This window comes from Rattus norvegicus, chromosome 8 (assembly GCF_021556685.1).
Source record: "Rattus norvegicus strain SHRSP/BbbUtx chromosome 8, alternate assembly SHRSP_T2T, whole genome shotgun sequence".
In the NCBI taxonomy this organism is placed as follows: Eukaryota; Metazoa; Chordata; class Mammalia; order Rodentia; family Muridae; genus Rattus; species Rattus norvegicus.
In genome coordinates this window covers 51,086,265-51,104,913 of record NC_141541.1, presented here as the reverse complement: position 1 = coordinate 51,104,913, position 18,649 = coordinate 51,086,265, and the positions used below count along the sequence as shown (strand labels likewise).

The 18,649-nt window shown below is 42.8% G+C and overlaps 1 protein-coding gene across 2 annotated transcripts in view; it reads left to right on the top strand.

Moving 5' to 3' along the window:
- Arhgef12 (Rho guanine nucleotide exchange factor 12) overlaps positions 1-18,649 on the top strand; it is a 125,939-nt gene that overhangs the window by 75,206 nt on the left and 32,084 nt on the right. For both annotated transcript variants that reach the window (XM_087563087.1, NM_001013246.2), the window contains 11 exon segments: positions 1,617-1,795; positions 2,911-2,988; positions 3,150-3,269; positions 5,053-5,193; positions 9,209-9,283; positions 11,062-11,154; positions 13,219-13,329; positions 13,640-13,738; positions 17,336-17,378; positions 17,660-17,765; positions 18,174-18,311. In XM_087563087.1, coding sequence (XP_087419213.1) covers positions 1,617-1,795; positions 2,911-2,988; positions 3,150-3,269; positions 5,053-5,193; positions 9,209-9,283; positions 11,062-11,154; positions 13,219-13,329; positions 13,640-13,738; positions 17,336-17,378; positions 17,660-17,765; positions 18,174-18,311 — 1,183 coding nt within the window.

Sequence of the window (18,649 nt, the reverse complement as noted above, 5' to 3'; positions counted from 1 at the left end):
TGTGTAATTCAAGCCAAACTCTTGGAGCAGCGCAGGGCCCTGGATTTACAGCATTCAGGTCTGTACAACAGTAGGGTTGAAAGTGGGCGGTGCTTCTCTAAGCTGACAGCAAGGCAGGGGCAGGCCAAGCTCAAGTACCAGCAGGGCCTCAGTTTCTCTATATTTACAGGTTCAAGCGAGGATTCAGTGGTTTTGTGAGTTTTGTCTCTAATTGATGATAATGGGTGGATATTTGGGATATTGGGATTCAGTGAAGTCCTGAAGCAACCCCCCACTTTCTAGCTCTACCCACTCTAGAGGAGAAGGTGTGTGTGTGTGTGTGTGTGTGTGTGTGGTGTGTGTGTGTGTGTGTGTGTGTGTGTGTGTGTGTGTGATGGCTTCATTTTTTGCATGGATGATAACATGACAGTTGCTCCAGAAGTAGAGAGAGACATTTTTATGTCTCATCATCTAAACAGCTTCTATTTCTTTGTTCTGGCCTGGCTTGGGCGTTAGGTGTTTGTCATGTTTTTAAAGAAATATAAAAGTGCAAAGAGAAAGCTGAAAATAAATGGAAGGCAGCAGAAGAGGAATGTGTGATTGTGTCAGATCATTTCATAGTAAGAACACTCCAAAAAAAGAGAGCTGTTTATAGCCAAACAGAATCACTTCATTTTTCTTATGGTCAGTGAACTGGCTCTACTGTATAGGTTGGGTTAGGCTTGCCTAGTGTATCCTGGGTAATCTAAGTGGACTTTGAGCTTGAGGCCTGCCTCAGTCTCTTGAGTGATGAGAGTTACATGTGTGTTATGCCATGTCTACCTTAATAAACTGACTGCATTCCTGTAAGGCCTTTTTGAGGGATGAGGTTTGGAGTAGGGGTTCAGAATGAGCCATATGTAGCCTAGGCTAGCCTTGAACCCACTGGATAGCTAAGGCTGGCCTTCAAACTTTGATGCTATTGTCTTTCCCCCCCTACTGCTGATACAGTAAGTGTAAGCCTCATACCTGATTTCTACAGTGCCAGGGTCAGAGGCCAAGGCATTGCACATGCCAGGCAAGCACGCACAAACGTACCTGCGCCCGGCCATAGTGATGGCCTCTTCTAAAACATGTATTCTGGTTCTTTCATTGCCTCCTCATTGCTTAAATGACCCTGGTTATGGCCTACTTTTTAATGCCCACTCCAAAGATTATCAAAGTGATTGAATTTTTGTTTCCTTTGAACCAGTTAAAGAATACAAAGAGCTAGAGTGAGGGGAGCACATGGGCTAGTAAGATGGAGTAAATGGCTTTCTCACGAACAATACTGAGACCAAAGGCCTTATCTCAAAGTAAACTTGCTGGGCATTGTGGTGCATAGTTGTGATACCAGCACTTGGGAAACTGAGGCAGGAGCATCACAAGTTCAAAGGTTCCCTTGCTGCAGAATGAGTTCAAGATCATCTTGGGCAACCTAGAGAGGTTGTCTCAAGATAAAAAGTATATTAAAAGATGCAGAGTTACCTCAGGAATAAGTCACTCCCTGGGTATAGTCCTCACTACCTCAGGTAAAGAGAAAAAAGTTTTAAAAAATGTTTCTCAAAACAGTATTACTTTTTCTTGTCTTCTTTTTCTTCCCACCTCCCCACCTCAAGCTGGTTCCTATGTAGCTCTCACTGTCCAGGGACGCCCACCTGGGTCGCCCCAGATTCCACTTGCTGAGTCTGAAGTAGAACCATCAGTCATTGGACATATGTCTCCCATTATGACATCCCCTCATTCCCCTGGAGCAGCCGGGAACATGGAGAGAATCACTAGTCCTGTGCTCATGGGGGTAAGATCAGAATATCTTAGTAGATGCTCAGTTATGTAAGATGTCTTTGCTTCGTATTAAGAATTTTATTTATTAAACTGATTAATAAACTTCCATCAGGATTCTAGAATATACTTACTTGTAGAAGTTGCGTGATTATTCAATGTTATAACTGTTGTTGTGGCAGATTTGGTTGAATTACTAGGCACCTGCCATGTGTAAAACAGTGTGCGATCGATCCACAGAGATGTGGTTATATTTTTAGTTTATGCTCCAAGTTGCTAGTCGTCTGACAGTGTCTGCTTGTTGAAGATAGGAGTGTATTTGTTTTGTTTACTTGTGTGTTCCTGATGCCTGAAATACTGCTCGACATATTGGAGGTGCTTGATAAACCTTTATTGAATGAGGTTAAGACTCTATAGGCAACCGTAATAAAGAGACAGAATGTAGGCACAAGGGGAAATATACGGTGGCGGCCATGGTGGGGAAAGCAGGTGGAGAAGACAGAAGAAACGCAGCTGAAGAGCCAAGAAAGTACCGGGTCTTTCAGAAAAGCAAGACGTTTGCTTAGTGCTCCTTAAGGAGGGAGGTGGCTTAACGAAAGGTCACCTGCTGGCCAAGAGTGTCTCTGGGTGAGCAGTAAGAATCCATTCATCTGGGAGAGGGCTGGCTGGGAGTAGGAAGACAGACATTTGTAAAACAAGAGCGGTGCATTGGGCGTTGCCTCAGATCTCCTCCCGGCAAGTGGACTGGAAATTGGAAGGAAGCAGGGGACTGGGGACTGCACTGGGAGGGCTGCAGTGGGAGGGTTGCCTTGAGATGGTTGCCTTGAGATGGACGGATGCATGAATGCATGTCTGGTAGTAAAGCCTCAACCCGGAGAAGTAGAAACAGCAGATTTGTTCTTCCGCAATTCCAGTTCTGCAGCCGATGCCCACATTTGCAGTTCTCCAGAGCATAGTGTAGTGAAGGCTAACTGAAAAGCAGAACTGTTCCTGTACCTTTCTTAATGGAGTGAGCCGTCTTCATCCATCACCGCCAGGAGTAAGAAACTCGGCAAAGACGCTGAGCGGACACAGAACTCTTGGTTTCAGTATTAGCCTATTTCTCCTTATTGTGTTCCTCTCCTTTTCTAGGAGGAAAACAATGTGGTCCATAACCAGAAAGTAGAGATTCTGAGGAAAATGTTACAGAAAGAACAGGAGCGTCTGCAGGTACGGAGGTCGCCTGGGCTCTTTGTGGGCCCAAAAACCTGGGAGTTGCTGTTGCCATAATCAGTCAAAGGAATTGTAGCAGTGACAGCAACTGTTCTAGCGTAGCTTTTGTCCCGATTGGACACAAGTAATTAATTCCTAAGATATTGTTCTGGCTTCAGTTACTGCAGGAAGATTACAACCGAACGGCTACCCAGAGATTGCTCAAGGAGATCCAGGAGGCCAAGAAGCACATCCCCCAGCTGCAGGAGCAGCTGTCCAAAGCCACAGGCTCTGCTCAGGTAGTGGCATCGGTGAAGGTTCTGCCCAGCGTTTGCAGAATGTGTGGGACTGTGTCAGAGGATGTCGCAGTTTCCCTTTGTAAGGGATGTTTTTAGGGTAGGACAACAAGCTGTTCTGAGGAGGGTGTCACGGATGTAATTAACAGAAGGAAGTGTGGGCTTCCGATTGTTTGCTTGCTTTGGTTCCATTGTGATTTAGGAGAGAGTTGAGTACTTTTGCTTTGCTGTGACAAACCAGAGATATAGTTGAAAGTAGCTGCACTTTTGTGGTTCACACTGTCATGGTGATAACCGATGATGTTTTTGAGGAGGGATGTGAAGTTTTTACACAGGAAAGGGCTTTGTGGCAAATTCGCGGGCAGGTATTCTTGAGCGTCCTGAAGTTAGATACCGCTGTTCTCCTGTTTTGCAAATATACTTAAGACTTATAGACTGATAGCACAAAGGTGACAAAACTTGAGTTCAAGGACAGGCATGGCACAGCACTGAGGCAAGAGGATTGTACCTTGGAGACCAGCCTGGGCTACAGGGTAAGAGACTGACTCTAGGAAAGAAAGAAAGATGGATGTCACTTTTACAATGCTTCCTGCTTTATCCTTCCAGATGCTAGGATTACAGTTGTGCCCTGTCATAAGTGAGCATTTTCATCTTTGTTTTTCTTTACAGTTGCTGAGTCTAACTATCTTCCTGACTAGCCTCACATTTGGTTTTGTAGCCCAGGCTGGCCCTGAACTTAGAGCAGTCCTGCTGCCTCTGCCTCCTGGGACCTGGAATCACAGGCATGTGCCGCCATGCCCAATTTCATATTTCTGGTCTTAATGGCCCTAATTTTTATTGTAACTTTAAGCCAGGTTTTAATAGAACTTGCTATAAAGGCAAAGTTATGGCGGTGATGAACTAGTGGTTAAAAAGCTCAGCCTTGATGTCAGCTGGACCTCCTGTAATTTCCCATTTGAGATCCACAAAGCTTCTTAGACACATTTCAAAGGAAGATGGACAGCTTGCTGGGAGAGTTACTTAAACCATTTGCCTATGCATTAAAATTGGGTGAAAGCTGACGAGTGGTCACTACTGGTTTTGAATTAGTAAGAGTCACATCTTTACAGAGCCGAAGAGAGTTTTTTGGAGACCCTTTATGTGACTTTGCTAATTTTAAAGTGAAACACCATGTTGTGTTTGGGAAAGCTGACACCTGAGGTGGCATGGTAGGAGAAGTCTCCCGGATGGTGTACTTCATCATACTTTGTTTTGCATTTTGATCATTATGCTCCAGTAATGGTATTTGTCTTTGTGTGTGTGTGTGTGTGTGTGTGTGTGTGTGTGTGTGTGTGCATGCCTGTGTCCTCGTATGCACATACACACATATTTCATAGAGCTGGGCTATAAATATTAGTCGGGCTATACCACTGAGCCTTTTATGTTTTTATTATTGAATAAAAACAAGGTTTTACTCAATAAGAACAGTAAAAATGTCACCTCAGTAATTTACCTTTATAGCTTGTGTCCAAATATTGAACATTTAATGGAACTCAGGAGCAGCGGGAAGGGATTTAAATAGAAGTAGTATAATAACCTTTACTAATGGCAGGTAATCTAAATGATGCAAGTTAATGCTTGTTTATGCTTTCTACTTCAAGTACGTTGACCTTAAGTATTTTGGTCACATCAGTAGCCAGCCTTTAGCTATATCTATGTAGAATGTATGGTCAGTGTTTCCTTATACAGTCGGTAATCACCACTCCCTCCTGTGATCGACTCTGTATGATTCTCTAATCTGTTTTAGGACGGAGCTGTAATTGCACCCTCCAGGCCATTAGGTGATGCCCTAACACTCAGCGAGGCAGAAACGGACCCTGGAGACGGCCTGTGCAGGACTGACTGGAGCAGTGGAGATGCTTCTCGGCCCAGTAGTGACAGTGCAGATGTAAGCTGTAATCTTTTAAATCGTAATCTATGTGTGTGTGTGTTCCCAATGTTGTCTTTTACAGTAAAAGTTTTTATATAGTAATTTGGTGAACAGAAGTTCTGAACACTTTTTATGTGAGCTTTTAATTCCAGAGTTCACTTTTCCCCTAGGCATTTACTTCGAAGTGTTTCTTGTAGGGATGGAATTTCCCATCAGGCTTGTTGTTTGTGGATAGAGAGGCAAATACTTGTGCTTTTTAGCTTAAATGAGAGGCCAACTGTTGGTGTCTTTAAAAGCATGCTAATATTCCAATTGTGGCAGGAATGACTCATTCTTGAATCACGAGGCACTTTGCCATTACAAAGAGAAGCAGTCTTTATCCTGTTAGACTTAGTTACCAGCCTGGTTTTACTGACAGTTCTGTCCTGATTCACAGAGAGACTACCAGATGGACTTGGGTATTTGTTCATAAAAACATGTTAGGTTGAATATGATGTAGAACCATAGTTTCATGAATACTAAAAACTAAGCCAGGCTAAGTATGGTAGCACATGGATCTGAATCTTACTACTTGGAAGGCAGAGGCAGGAGGATGTCTGAGTTAGCAGGCACCCTGGTCTAAATAGAAAATTCCAGCCTTGCCAGGACTACATAGTGAGACCCAAGCTATCTGCATTGTGTATGCAACATTATTTTACACGTAGTTCTGCTGATAGACAAGAAGTAGGTCGTCTCCTTTAAGACAGTGAGGTCATAGTCTGAGGTAATGTTTGGTATCTGTGGGCTCTGGAATCAGGTTAATAAGTTGTGATGGGTGATGTTTTTAAGACAAGCACAGGACATTAGGTGTGCGGTGTGTAGAAGAGGTGTTGTTACAGCTTGTGACTTGTGTGCACACAAGTACTGGTGAGTTGTTTAAGATGAGGGGAAACTGAGACCCGTGCTCTAAGCCATTGTCTAGGCTCCCTTTGCGGCCCAGCTTACTGATCAGTTTCTTTTTTTTTTTTTTTTTTTTTTGGTTCTTTTTTTCCGGAGCTGGGGACCGAACCCAGGGCCTTGCGCTTCCTAGGTAAGCGCTCTACCACTGAGCTAAATCCCCAACTACTGATCAGTTTCTAAAGCAAAGAAAATTTGAGATTTTTTTTGAAAGATGGTGATAATTGATTTTAAAAGTTCAATTTTCAAGGAAAGTTATAGTAGCTATTATTGTTCAAGCATTATAATAATGCTGGTAAAATTTTTGTTAGTTAATTCTGAAAACAGCTTTGTGTGGAGTATTGTCACTGTCACATCATAAAAGAAGTTCTAAGGGCAATGGGAGGTCTCTGACTTGACCACCTTTTTCAGGCACTAAATGATTTGTGTCTACCTAGCTCCATGGGACTGATCCTCTAAATATGCACAAAGGAACTGAAACATGAGAACATGGCATTATTTAAGAGAATGAAGGTTTTAGAGCAATGTGGAATGTCAGGAGTGGGAGTGAAAAGCTAGAGATGAAGTGAGACAGACAGGAGGGCAGGTGTGAAGGCTCTCCCAGGTGTGTGAAGGCTCTCCCAGGTGTGTGAAGCTCTCCCAGGTGTGGTGTGTGAAGGCTCTCCCAGGTGTGTGAAGCTCTCCCAGGTGTGTGAAGGCTCTCCCACTTGTACTAGCAGCACTGCTTTAGGAACGGTCTGCCCTCTGCCCTGTGTACATTATCTGCCATTACATTTCCAGAGTATGGGCATTCTAGATTATGGCATGGATGGGAAATTGGAATTTTATTTTGTATTTAAGGAACTGTTAGAACCAAAATCTGTTCTTTCCATATACAGCTATATAAAATGGAGTTAATCGATGAGTTGATATTTAGGCATTACAGCAAATTAATTCTGTCTTGTAATTGGTAAGAATTAGAGTAAATAGTGTCCTAGTTTCTGTTGCTATGATGAAACACCATTTGGCTTATACTTTTACATTACATCGAAGTCCATATTGGAGAAAGTCAGGGCAGGAACTCAAGCAGGGCAGGAACCTGGAGACAGGACGTGATGCAGAGGCCATGGAGGGGTGCTGCTTCCTATCTTGCTGTACGTGGTTTGCTCAGCCTGCTTTGTTACAGAACCCTGAGCTAAATCCCCAACCAAGTCTGAGACTTTTATTTCATTAATGTGACTTTAAGAGGTGAGATCTCTAAAGTGGAACTTTAGTCTTATCAAACCTTATGAATTAATATTTTCCTAACACACAGTTTGATTACCCTAATTGTCTTAAAGGATTTTTTTTTTTTTTTGCATTTTGCTTATTTGATTTGTTTTATGTTTCTGGGGAACAAACTCAGGACTACGATGTGAGACTCCCTCACTAGTACATCCCAGTCTTGGTTTCTTTATTTGAGTCAAGATTCAGGGGCAAAGTCTTTATAATATTTCTGACCACTCCCCTCCTTCCCTTCCTTTCTCTCTCCTTCCCTTCACTTCCCTCCTCTCTGCTCCCCTTTGATATTTTTTTGTTTGGAAAAAAAAAATCAGGTCATCTATCCAGTTAAACAGCCCACTTTCTGACTGTCTTTTCATGGTGTTGTGTAATTTTTCCCCTTATCTTTATTTCCTGAAATCTTAAAGTTAGATCTAGAATATTGATGAGATTAAGATTAAGGTTTGATAGTTATTGTTGGCAAGAATAATTCATGGGTAATACTGTACACGCCTCCTGTCATACTAGGAGGTGAGTGCTTGTGTAAGGTGTTAATGCCTGTTTTTTCCAATTCTCTATCAGTCTGTTATATAAGTCTTTTACATCCCTCTCCTGGTCAAAATGCCTAGATCCTTTGTTCAATTAGGGGTCTCAAAAGCATATTATAGTTTTGTCTCCTTTCTGTAATTTGTAGCTAGGAAGACTTCCCTTTACTGGCTGTTAGTTCACCATAAAATACAGCTTGCATAGGAAATGCAACATTGTGACATTTTTCCTGGGGACATTGTTTCTCTTCACTCCCTACAGAGAGGGCAGTGACAAACCAGAGATGGTTCCATCCAAGACCTGTTCAGTGAATCAGTTTATTGAGTCTGCTTACTGGACGATGGGTGACTCAGGCAGTTACATCACCAACAAAGCCTGCCCCTGCCTGCCTGTTGACTCGAGAAAGCTGCATTATTAGTCCTCCGAACAGCTTGCAAACGGCGACACCGCAGAGTCATGCCTGTGTCCCAGCAATTTGTTTTTTACTCATAATATCCTCACACAGAGGCTCCCGGAGTCCTGTAAATCCCTGCTGAGTTTCTTGAGCCGCCTTAGTGCTCTGCTGCCTCCAGGAGGGAGAGTTCTGTTTGAGAAAATGGTTGCATTACATGCACAATAAATATTTCTGATTGTTTTTTCTCAGAAAGTCTGTATTCTTTGTATGGTGCGCTTGTGTGCGCGTGCGCATATGCTTGTTTGTTTGTTTGTTTGAGACAGGGTTTCTCTGCTTAGTCCTGGCTGTCCTGGAACTCATTCTGTAGACCAGGCTACTTCTAACTCAGATCTGCCTGCCTCTGCCTCCCTAATGCTGGGAGAGTCTATATTCTTAAGAAACTCCAAGATGACTGATGAGGGGAGTGTGGGTGTTTGTTACATTTTTGAACTCATAGGTGCTAATGCAAGCCATCAGTTGTAATGTGAATAATTTGTTTTTTGTCCCTTGGAGGAGGGAAGCAATAGTTTGATAAGGTATAGGCTAAGAGAGGTGATAAAGATAGAGTTTATTGGAAATAACGAGTTTGAGGTATGCCGTATACCTGTTCACAGTTATGAAAAGGGGAAGGTGCCCTAGGCTGAGGCCTGGATGAAACAGTTTCATTGATTCTGTATTGTTTTCAGTGTGATATGGAAAAGCTGAGAGAATAAGTGACAAGAGGCAGGAATAAGAGTGGTGCCACTTATGATATAAGGGTATTTAGTTTTTAATACACATAGAAACAGAACTTTGCCCCTTGTACACCGATTTCCCCCATTTTCATCTGGTGCTTACCACAATGAGTTAATGCCTGTGTGTGTGTTCTCTTTCCGTCAGAGCCCCAAGAGTAGCCTGAAGGAAAGGGTTTGTCTCGAGGACACCCCAGAGAGGACTGAAGGAGTTCAGGATGCTGTGAGTATGACGCCCATGCAGTGAGTGCCGTCCTTGCTTTAAAAGTGAGTCCAGTGTGACACAGGCTGGCAAGTGCTTCACAGCAAAGCTCTGTCCCCTGTGCCTTTCTTGTATTCACGATGTGCTTGGAGGATCTCATGCACTGTCTGGAGAGAGGGTGTGGGACAAAACAAAACCTGAATGAAATGAGTTTGTTAGAGGACTGTAGGAAAGGGTTGGAACAGGTAGTCCGTACCATTATTAGTGTGTTATTACAGCAGAATATGCCATAGCATCTCCCATTACCCTGCTCTCTTATTGTCTTTTTGAGATAGGGTTTTTCTGTGTAGCCCTGGCTGTCCTAGAACTTGTTCATATCCTGTCTCTGCCTCTCAAGTGCTGGATTAATGGCTTGCACCACCAGGGCCTGCATGTTTTCTGTTTTTACGAGTGGACTATTTTGACCTGTTCACATAAACAGAATCACATAATACTTTTCTTTGTGGCTGGCTTCTATCAAGTAGCATAATGTCTTCAAGTTTGTCCTTGTTGTAGCATGTGCCGGAATTTTCCTCCCTTTTAAGACTGATTAATACTCTTCTCCTTCCCCATGCATATATTAAAGAACTCAATGTGCACATATTTGGTATTTTAAATACGTAAGAAATTTACACCTCCTCCATGTACGTATGTGTGTAGCACCACTGTGATGTTTCGGGTCTTCGAGTGTCTGCTTAGAGATGCAGTTGCTGAATTTTCATACTCTTGAATAAGATTAAAAAAAAAGTTTGTTGTTATGTGTGTGCACAGTGTGGAGTTGGTTCTATCTTTCCACTCAGGCCTCCAGACTGTGTGGCAATTGTGTTTACTGCTGAGTTCTCAGTGGCCCTGGCTCTACAAGCTCTTAGGAGAATGCGTTAGCATTATTTGCTATTTTAAGCGTTGGGCTGTTTCACCTGTTCATATCCCCATGTGCATGTGTGCAGAAGCCAGAAGCGTGGGCATCAGATCTCCTGGATGGTTGCCTACCACCGTGTGGGTACCGGAACCCAAATCAGGTCCCTTACAGAGCAGAAAGGCTCTTTAATTGCTGAGCCATCACTCTAGCCCTTTGATTTAATTTTTTAATGAATGTACTTAAAGTTTTATTGTAAGAGATTCAACAGAATTTTGTGATATTATCAACAGCAGTTTTGAGTAGTCAAAGACATCAAGTTACAAAGTAAAAATGTGATCATTGTTAGAATAAGTGACTGTTGCTTCATCTAGTTTTTAAAACTCTGAAAGCGTAAGATTAGAAAGAAAATAAAGCAATTTAAAAGGAGAAACAGACCAGGGATGGGGCACTAGGGCATTGGCAGAGTCTTGCCTAGCTGAATAAGGCCCTGTGTTTTAGTTTTAGCATCACACAACAGAAAAAGAACTGAAGCCGGTTTAATGTCCTTTCCTTACTAGGTGTGAGTATGTGTGAATGAATGAATGAATGAATGAGTGAATGAATGAATAAATAAATAAATAAATGAATAAATGAAGTATTAAAAATCTGATTCCTGTGAGCAAAGGTGGTTTATTAGTCTCAGGGAAACACACCCCCCACCCCACCCCCCACAAGAACACACACACACTTTACTGTTCTGAGAAACAGCCAATGCTCTTCTGGACATAGAGTTTGAATATTTGAGAACCAATATTTTGAAAATAAAGCAGGATTATAGACATCAACCACCATACCCAGTTCTGTAGTTGGCCTTCATTCTGTCCTTGTCTTTGAGCTCAGACCTTGTTTCCGTTGTTACCAGGACACACAGTCGCTGGTCGGCAGTCCCTCCACCCGTGGCGCCCCTCATATTATCGGAGCAGAGGATGATGATTTTGGTACTGAACACGAGCAGGTAAGGGCCCTTGCTGTCACAAACCAGACTCTCAGTTTCTAAGATGTCTGATTCGATAGCCATTCTTTGGACATTGATACAAAACTTGTTAAGGATGTGAGGCTGAGTCTGTAACCCAGCACCGTGGGCCGCCTTTAGCTTTGAACAGTAGGAACCAGCACTGCAGACTGCAGATGTGGGCTCGCTCCTGGGCACTGAGAATTTCATTTTATTGGGGTGGGATGTTACTGAATATGATACTTAAAAATAACGTTTACAAACCTTGGTCACTGACTGAAGGAATGTCGTTAGCCCAGTTCCTGCATTTTTAACTTGTAGTCTTGCTAAATTCAGTGATTTTTCTTTAGGAACTTTTTTTTAGTATTAGAAAGATTTTTGAGGCATGGCCTTATGTAGCCCTAAAACTTGCCCAAAACTCTGTGTGGCCGAGGCTGACCTTGAACTTTTGTTTCCGTCATCTCTCAAGTGCTAGGATTACCGTTGTGTATCACCACTCTTAGGTTCTAATTTTTTAACTGAAGTTTTTGAAGCCCTTAGGAGGCAGGAGGATCATGAGTTTGAAGCTAACCTGTGGTGGCTACATTGTGAGATCCTGGCTTGCTTTAGTTTCAAAAACAAAAATAACAAAGAATACTTTTTGTAATTTTGTAATAAAACATTCATATTGTTTCTTAGCGATGTGTCTTTTGTTTTCTTCTTTCTACTTTATGTATTTCTTATTTCTTGTTCTTGACTGTGCTTTGCTGACTAGGACTCCCAGCATGAGTCAGTTTGGAGGAGCTCTTGTTTTATGCAGCCCTCTTATTCAAAAAACATTGAGTTTTCATTCTTAAGTATGTGACTGACAGCTGTTTTTGTAGATGTTCCTGATTAGGTTAAGAGTTACAAGCTAAAAAAAAAGATCCTAGCTTAATGGGAATTTTCTTTTCTCTTTCCTCCTTTAAATCTTAACTGAATGTTGAATTTTGTTGAATGACTTTGGGTGACTGGTTTTTCTGATTTACTCTTTTAATTGTATTGATTAATATTAGAGTATTGGATTGGTCTTGCATTACTAGGATGACCCCCAATCAGCTATGACAGATCAACACTTTAAATTTTATTCAGCATTTATTTAGTATATATGTGGATGTGTAAGTGTGTACTCACAGGTGCACACATGACACAGAGCACATGTGTAGGTCAGGGAAAACTTTTGAGGTGGTCTTACACCTTGTCTTGAGACAGAGTCTCTCTTCTCTGGTTTTGGTCAGCTCCCCACTCCCTGCCTCCCATCCAGCTGTAGGGTGCTGACCTTCTTACAGATGAGCGCCACCACACTTGGGGACTTTTAATTTTCATTTACTTTTTGTTTTATGTATGCAATGTTTGGGCTGAATATGTGTTTGTGTACTTTGTGTGTACCTAGTACTGCGGAGGCCAGAAGAGGGCTCCAGAGCCTCGGGAACTGGAGTTAACAGAGGGACCAAACCCAAGTCCTTTGCAAGAGCAACAAATGCTCTTAACTGCTGGGTCATCTCTAGTCCTCATATCTGAATTTTTACCAAAAAGAAAAAACAAACAAACAAACAAACAAACAAACACAAACCCATAAGGACGCTAGTAAACCTGAAGCTTAGCACATGGGAGGCAGAGGCATGAGGACCATGAGTCTGTTAGCTTGGGCTACATGGTGAGTTCAGGCCAGCCAAGGGTATATGGCAAGACCAAAAACCAAACCAAGACAGGAACAGCAACAAACAGAAAAGCAAAATGAGAAACACTCCTCCACTAAAACAGAGACAGACAGGAACAGGAAGGGGCCAGCAGTGACACACCTTTCCAAAGCACTCTCCAGTATCTTTGTCCTCTACCAAGGCCACCTCCTCAAGTTCCCACCATTCTTCACTGCACCTCCAGTTGAGAGCTAAGCCCTGAGCCACAGCCTGTGGGGGACATTCCAGACGGAAACCATTACAGAAGGTCAATGTGGAATTCTGATGGCGTACAGTGTTCAGTTGGCCTCACAGTGCAGTTTTGATTCAGTTTTCAGAATTCCTGACAAGCAATCATTTTCTCTTCTAGATCAATGGACAGTGCAGCTGTTTCCAGAGCATTGAGTTGCTGAAGTCTCGCCCTGCCCACTTGGCTGTTTTCTTACACCATGTAGTCTCACAGTTTGACCCTGCAACATTGGTAATATATCTCACAGCTTACGTGACTGCGCATCCACATACTGATTCATATGCTGGAGAGCTTTTTATTTGAAAAACGAGGGGTTGGGGATTTGGCTCAGTGGTAGAGCGCTTGCCTAGTAAGCGCAAGGCCCTGGGTTCGGTCCCCAGCGCTGGAAAAAAAAAAAAAGAAAAGAAAAGAAAAGAATGAAAATCGAGTGGACAGGTTTATTTTCTAAACTTGTAAGGATAGGCGTTTCAAATGATATTAACTAAATTATTACCTTTTGTGTGTTTTCACTGTGTCTTTTCCGTTTCTTTCCCCACGACAGCTCTGTTATCTCTATTCAGACCTGTATAAGCAGACGAACTCCAAGGAGACTCGGCGGGTCTTCCTGGAGTTTCATCAGTTCTTCTTGGACCGATCTGCAGTAAGTAGTTGCCGAACTAATAATACTGGGTCTTTCTCTCCTTCCCTGCATTCATTCCCTTGCTGACCTTGACCTCTTGACCCCTAACCGTGCTGTCGAAGTGCATCATGCTTTTGGACATACATATTATATCTCAGTTCTTGATTGTACTTGACTGACTTAAAAATAATCTTTAAATTTAATTTTGGGTATATGAATTCTTACAATGCATTTTAGGGTATATATATATATATGTATGTATATATATATATATATATATATATATATATATATATATATATATGAATATTTGGGAATTTATATGTGCACGATTAGATTGGGAAATGAAAACATATATAGATGATAGACATATGCATAGGATCCAAAGGGTGATACTGAATAATTGGATTCTGAGTGGCCCCTTTGGACGTTAGAAGTACAAGTTTAACTAAGAAGTGGTGGGAAAAGTTGCACGGTGAAATCAGTGAGTCTCAGTGCTTTGGTTTACCAGTGGGAGTGCTGGGGAAGTGGCCGAGTTGGTAGAGTGCTTACCACACAGGCATGAAGACCCAAGTTTGGGAAGACCCAAGTCTGGGAAGGCAGAGACAGGATCTCAGGGACTTGCTGTCCAGGAAGTCTAGCCAGTCGTTGAGCTTGAGGTTTGCTGAGGGATCCCATCACAAACAGTAAGGTGGCCAGTGGTGGAAGAAAATACTCCATTGTCTTCCAGCCTTCCCTCACAAGCTTCACATGTGTGTGTGCGTGTGCAAGCACAGGACATACACACACCACACATACTTGTTTAAATCTTTTAAGCTGAATTTTATCATGAGCTTTGCTGAGTAAGGGTAAATAATGGCCTCTAATGCTTCCTTAGATTATCCTATTGCTTGTCCCTTTCCCTTCACCTATTTTTGTTTGGTTTATCTTTAAAAATAAATTGTTTCCATAGTGTATGGGTGTGCATGCACACATCTGCACATACACATGTAGGCCGGAGACCAGCATCAGGTGTGTTCTCTGTTGTTTCCCACCTTGTTTTTTACTATAAGTAGCTTTTTTATTGGTGTGGTTGCGTGTACACTTGTGCTAAGATGTGAGTATGGAGGTCAGAGGGTGAAAGTTAGTTCTTCACCGTGTGGATCCCAGGGGTTGGATTCAGGTTTTAGGCTTGATAACAAATACCTTACCTGCCCTGGCCCTCCATGTTATTCTGTTGAGACCGGGTCTGTCACTGAATCTCAGCTCAGTGATTGACTTAGACTAGCTGTCCAGTGTGCTCCAGGGATCTTCCTGAGCCTCCCTCCCCATTGCTAGGTCACAGTCACAGACCACTGTGCCCTGCCTTTCTGTGGGTGCTGGGGACCCGAGTCAGGTCCTTGGCCCTTTGCAAAGGCCATGAATTCTATGTATCACTGAAAATGACCTTAAGCTCACTGTCTTGCCTCTACTTCCTAACTGCAGAGATTAAAGGCATGCACGACCGACCATATCTAGTTTTATGAGGTGCTTTATGAGGTGCTGGGATGACGCCCATAGCTTCCTAAGTGCTAAGCAAACACTGCCACATTGCCAGCCCTCGTCTCTTCCCACTTGTTCTCCTAGACGACTGCTTTAGACTCGAATCCCCCTCACTTCTCTCCACACTCCTCACCTGCAGGCTTTATTTTTTATTTCACTGATTTTCTATCTCTGTGTGTGTTTGTTGTCTGTGAGGGTAGTGTGTCAGTGACTATGGATGACAGAAGACACGATCAGGCCCAGCTGAACTCTGGTGCTCTGTAAGACCAGCGCATGCTCTTGACCACTGCGCCATCTCCAGCCCGGCTCTGGCCCTGCCGTTTTCTGGAAAGAGTGGAGCATGGAGAAAGAAACGAACTAGGTCCATCACCTGCTCCCTCACACTGCAGCTGCCCGCTGGCTGCCCCCATCTGTGTCAGCGGCAGCATCTTAGAAGAACCCATATCAATGTGTTGATTCTTCTTTCGTGTGACAAGTGAAAGCTATTTTCCCCACGGCCATACGTACATGAGTTAGTTTTGTGTGCTTTCTTTTTTTTTTTTAAAGATTTATTTTTATTTATTATATATCTAAGTACACCGTAGCTGTCTTCAGACACACCAGAAGAGGGCATCAGACCCCCCTACAGATGGTTGTGTGAGCCACCATGTGGTTGCTGGGAATTGAACTCATGACCTCTGGAAGAGCAGTTGGGTGCTTTTAACCACTGAGCCATCTCTCCAGCCCCTTGTGTGCTTTCTTTGTGGTGCTGGAATCCCATCCCTGTCTTGGTGAGCTGAGCAGAGCTGCGCTGTTGAGCTACGCTGCTCCCCACATGTACTCTTTTGCACTTCTGCTAGAAGAGTGTTTCTTTTTTCTGTTTCTCACATCTTTCCTTTGTCCATTTCCTTGAAATAGAGTCTTTTTAGCCCAGACAGTCCTTGGTCTTAAGATTTTCCTATCTGTGGTTCCCAAGTGTTGGGATTAGACGTGTATGAACATGTCACTCTTCTTAGGGGCCAGAGATGGCTTGCTCAGCGGTAAAGTGCTTGTTGTGCAAGTAGAAGTCCTTGAATTAGATGTTTGCACCCACATAAGAAGCCAGGCGTGGCTGTGCACACTTTTAATCCCAGCACTAGGAGGGAAAACAGGGAGAAAAGGATCCCAGGCTAACAGAGTCAGTGAGTACCAGGTTCAATGAGAAACCCTATCTCAAAAGAACAAGGTAGAGAGTGACAGAGGAAGCCAACATTGGCTTTGACATTGGCATGTGTGGGCAAGCGTACACACTAACACATGTGTGCACACATCACATATACACACCAAAACAAATTATGTAAGGGTCTCATAACATTTTAACACTGACTTATTTTCCAATTTAGAACTTTAGATCTTTATAAAAATTATTTAAATTTAGGAAATATATGACTTTAATAGGTGTACAGTATAAAATTAGTATAAGAACCAGAATATTTCCTCTGAATACAAAGTAAGTTTTTCTGTTAAGTCATGGGGTAAAGAGTATTGTAGTCTGATAATGACCAAAGTCTACATGTTTATGGGAGAGAAATCCTGGAGAGAAGTTGATCCTTAGTTCTACTGTAGGAACTGCAGATGACTACTAGAAATTTAAGACCCAAAAACTCAACATCACATCCAATACTTTTTCACTGAGAGAATACCACTGAGAGTTTTAAAAACTCACCTAGGAAAATTACTGAGGATCACATGGTCTTGGGCATCTCGGATTCAGATATGAAAATCATGCTCACGTGAGTCAGGTTTTCATATGTAATATACGTAGAACTTAGGTTTACTTTTATTATTTCAAGTAATGCATACCTGATTATATTGACCAGAGTTTCTAGTAAGCTAATGTCAGCTATTTATGAGGAGTGATAATTATTCTGCTGCCCAGTAGAATGACTAGTAATTCCTTCAGAGCAGAACTCTGGGGAAAGAGTTTGTTTCCATGTCTGAGCAATAGACCAGTCCAGGGCTGTGACACGTGGGTGAGCAAGAAAGGCTGGATGATGAGACACCTTTAGGAAAACGTCCGTGTTCTTCACTCCGTCCCAGAAGTCTGCCGCAGGTTTAACTTTCTCCGCATTGTTTCAGCACCTGAGAGTTTCCGTCCCCGAGGAAATCTCTGTGGATCTAGGTAAGTCCGAAGCGCCCATGTCCCTGGAGATCAACGTCTCCATTGAAATGTGGCTCCCCTCAGTTCTGCTGTTCTGTGTTAGTTTAGTCAGGGCCACTTTAATCCTGTGAGTCACAGCTGAAAGAGGGTCTAATACATTGGAGGGGTGAGGTCTGGATTCTGACCGGAATCCAGTTCTCTGCGGTAGTAAGTTCAGCGTGTACTGTGTGATGTCACTGTGTTGCCAGTGTCAGTCACATAGACCACAACTTCAGATCACTTAATCCCCTTTCTTTATGTAGAAAAGAGAAGACCCGAGCTCATTCCTGAGGATCTGCATCGCCATTACATTCAAACAATGCAGGAGAGGGTTCACCCTGAAGTTCAGAGGCACTTGGAGGATTTTCGGTAAGTTTGGTGTTAGGGAAATTTGGTTTGCTCATTGTGAGTTTTTGTCTTATTTTTTTTAATAGGAAAAAGCTACATGTGAAATATTTCACTCATCACTATGTAAATCATGTGGCCTTAGCTCTGTTATTAAGCGTACTGGGTATCTGAAGTCAGAGGGTGGTTGAGAAGCCATAGTCTCAATTCACGCCCCTTTAGCACGGGGCAGCTCAGTGCGGCCTCTGCTGAGTGTGCTCTTTCCAGAAATGTGTCAGAACATTGACCACCACTAGACCCCTGGCTTGCTGGGTCAAAGTAGGAAACAGGACGTCCTGCCTGTCCATAGTCAATTGTACGTAGGACTGTCTAGACGTCTAGCGGGAGATAGCCTGCTCTCTGCTGAGATATTTTTTTCCCTAATTCTTTTAGACAGAAACGCAGCATGGGACTGACCTTGGCTGAGAGTGAGCTGACCAAACTTGATGCAGAGAGAGACAAGGACCGGGGAACTCTGGAGAAGGAGCGAGCATGTGCGGAACAGATCGTTACCAAAATTGAAGAAGTATTGTAAGTAGGAGCCGCGTGCAGAAATGCTTCTTTTGCTTGGAGCACTTTTTAAGCAGATTTGGCAGATCAGTCAGATTGTACATGTAGAATTATTCATCACGACACTCAGAAACAGTTTTTTCCTGTTAGTTTAAAGTTCTTGCCTTCTCCTTTCTGAGTGTTGGTTAATGAGTAACTCCAAAAGTTATAATCAGTGATAAGCATTAGGTGAACACTTTCACTGCTGGATTTATAGGCCTTGGGCAATACTTGCTGCTATAAAACACGTTCACCTAATGACAGGGCTGTGTAATGTTGGGGACCCTTTGTGGAGTAGAGTTCTTTGAGTATTTTATTCT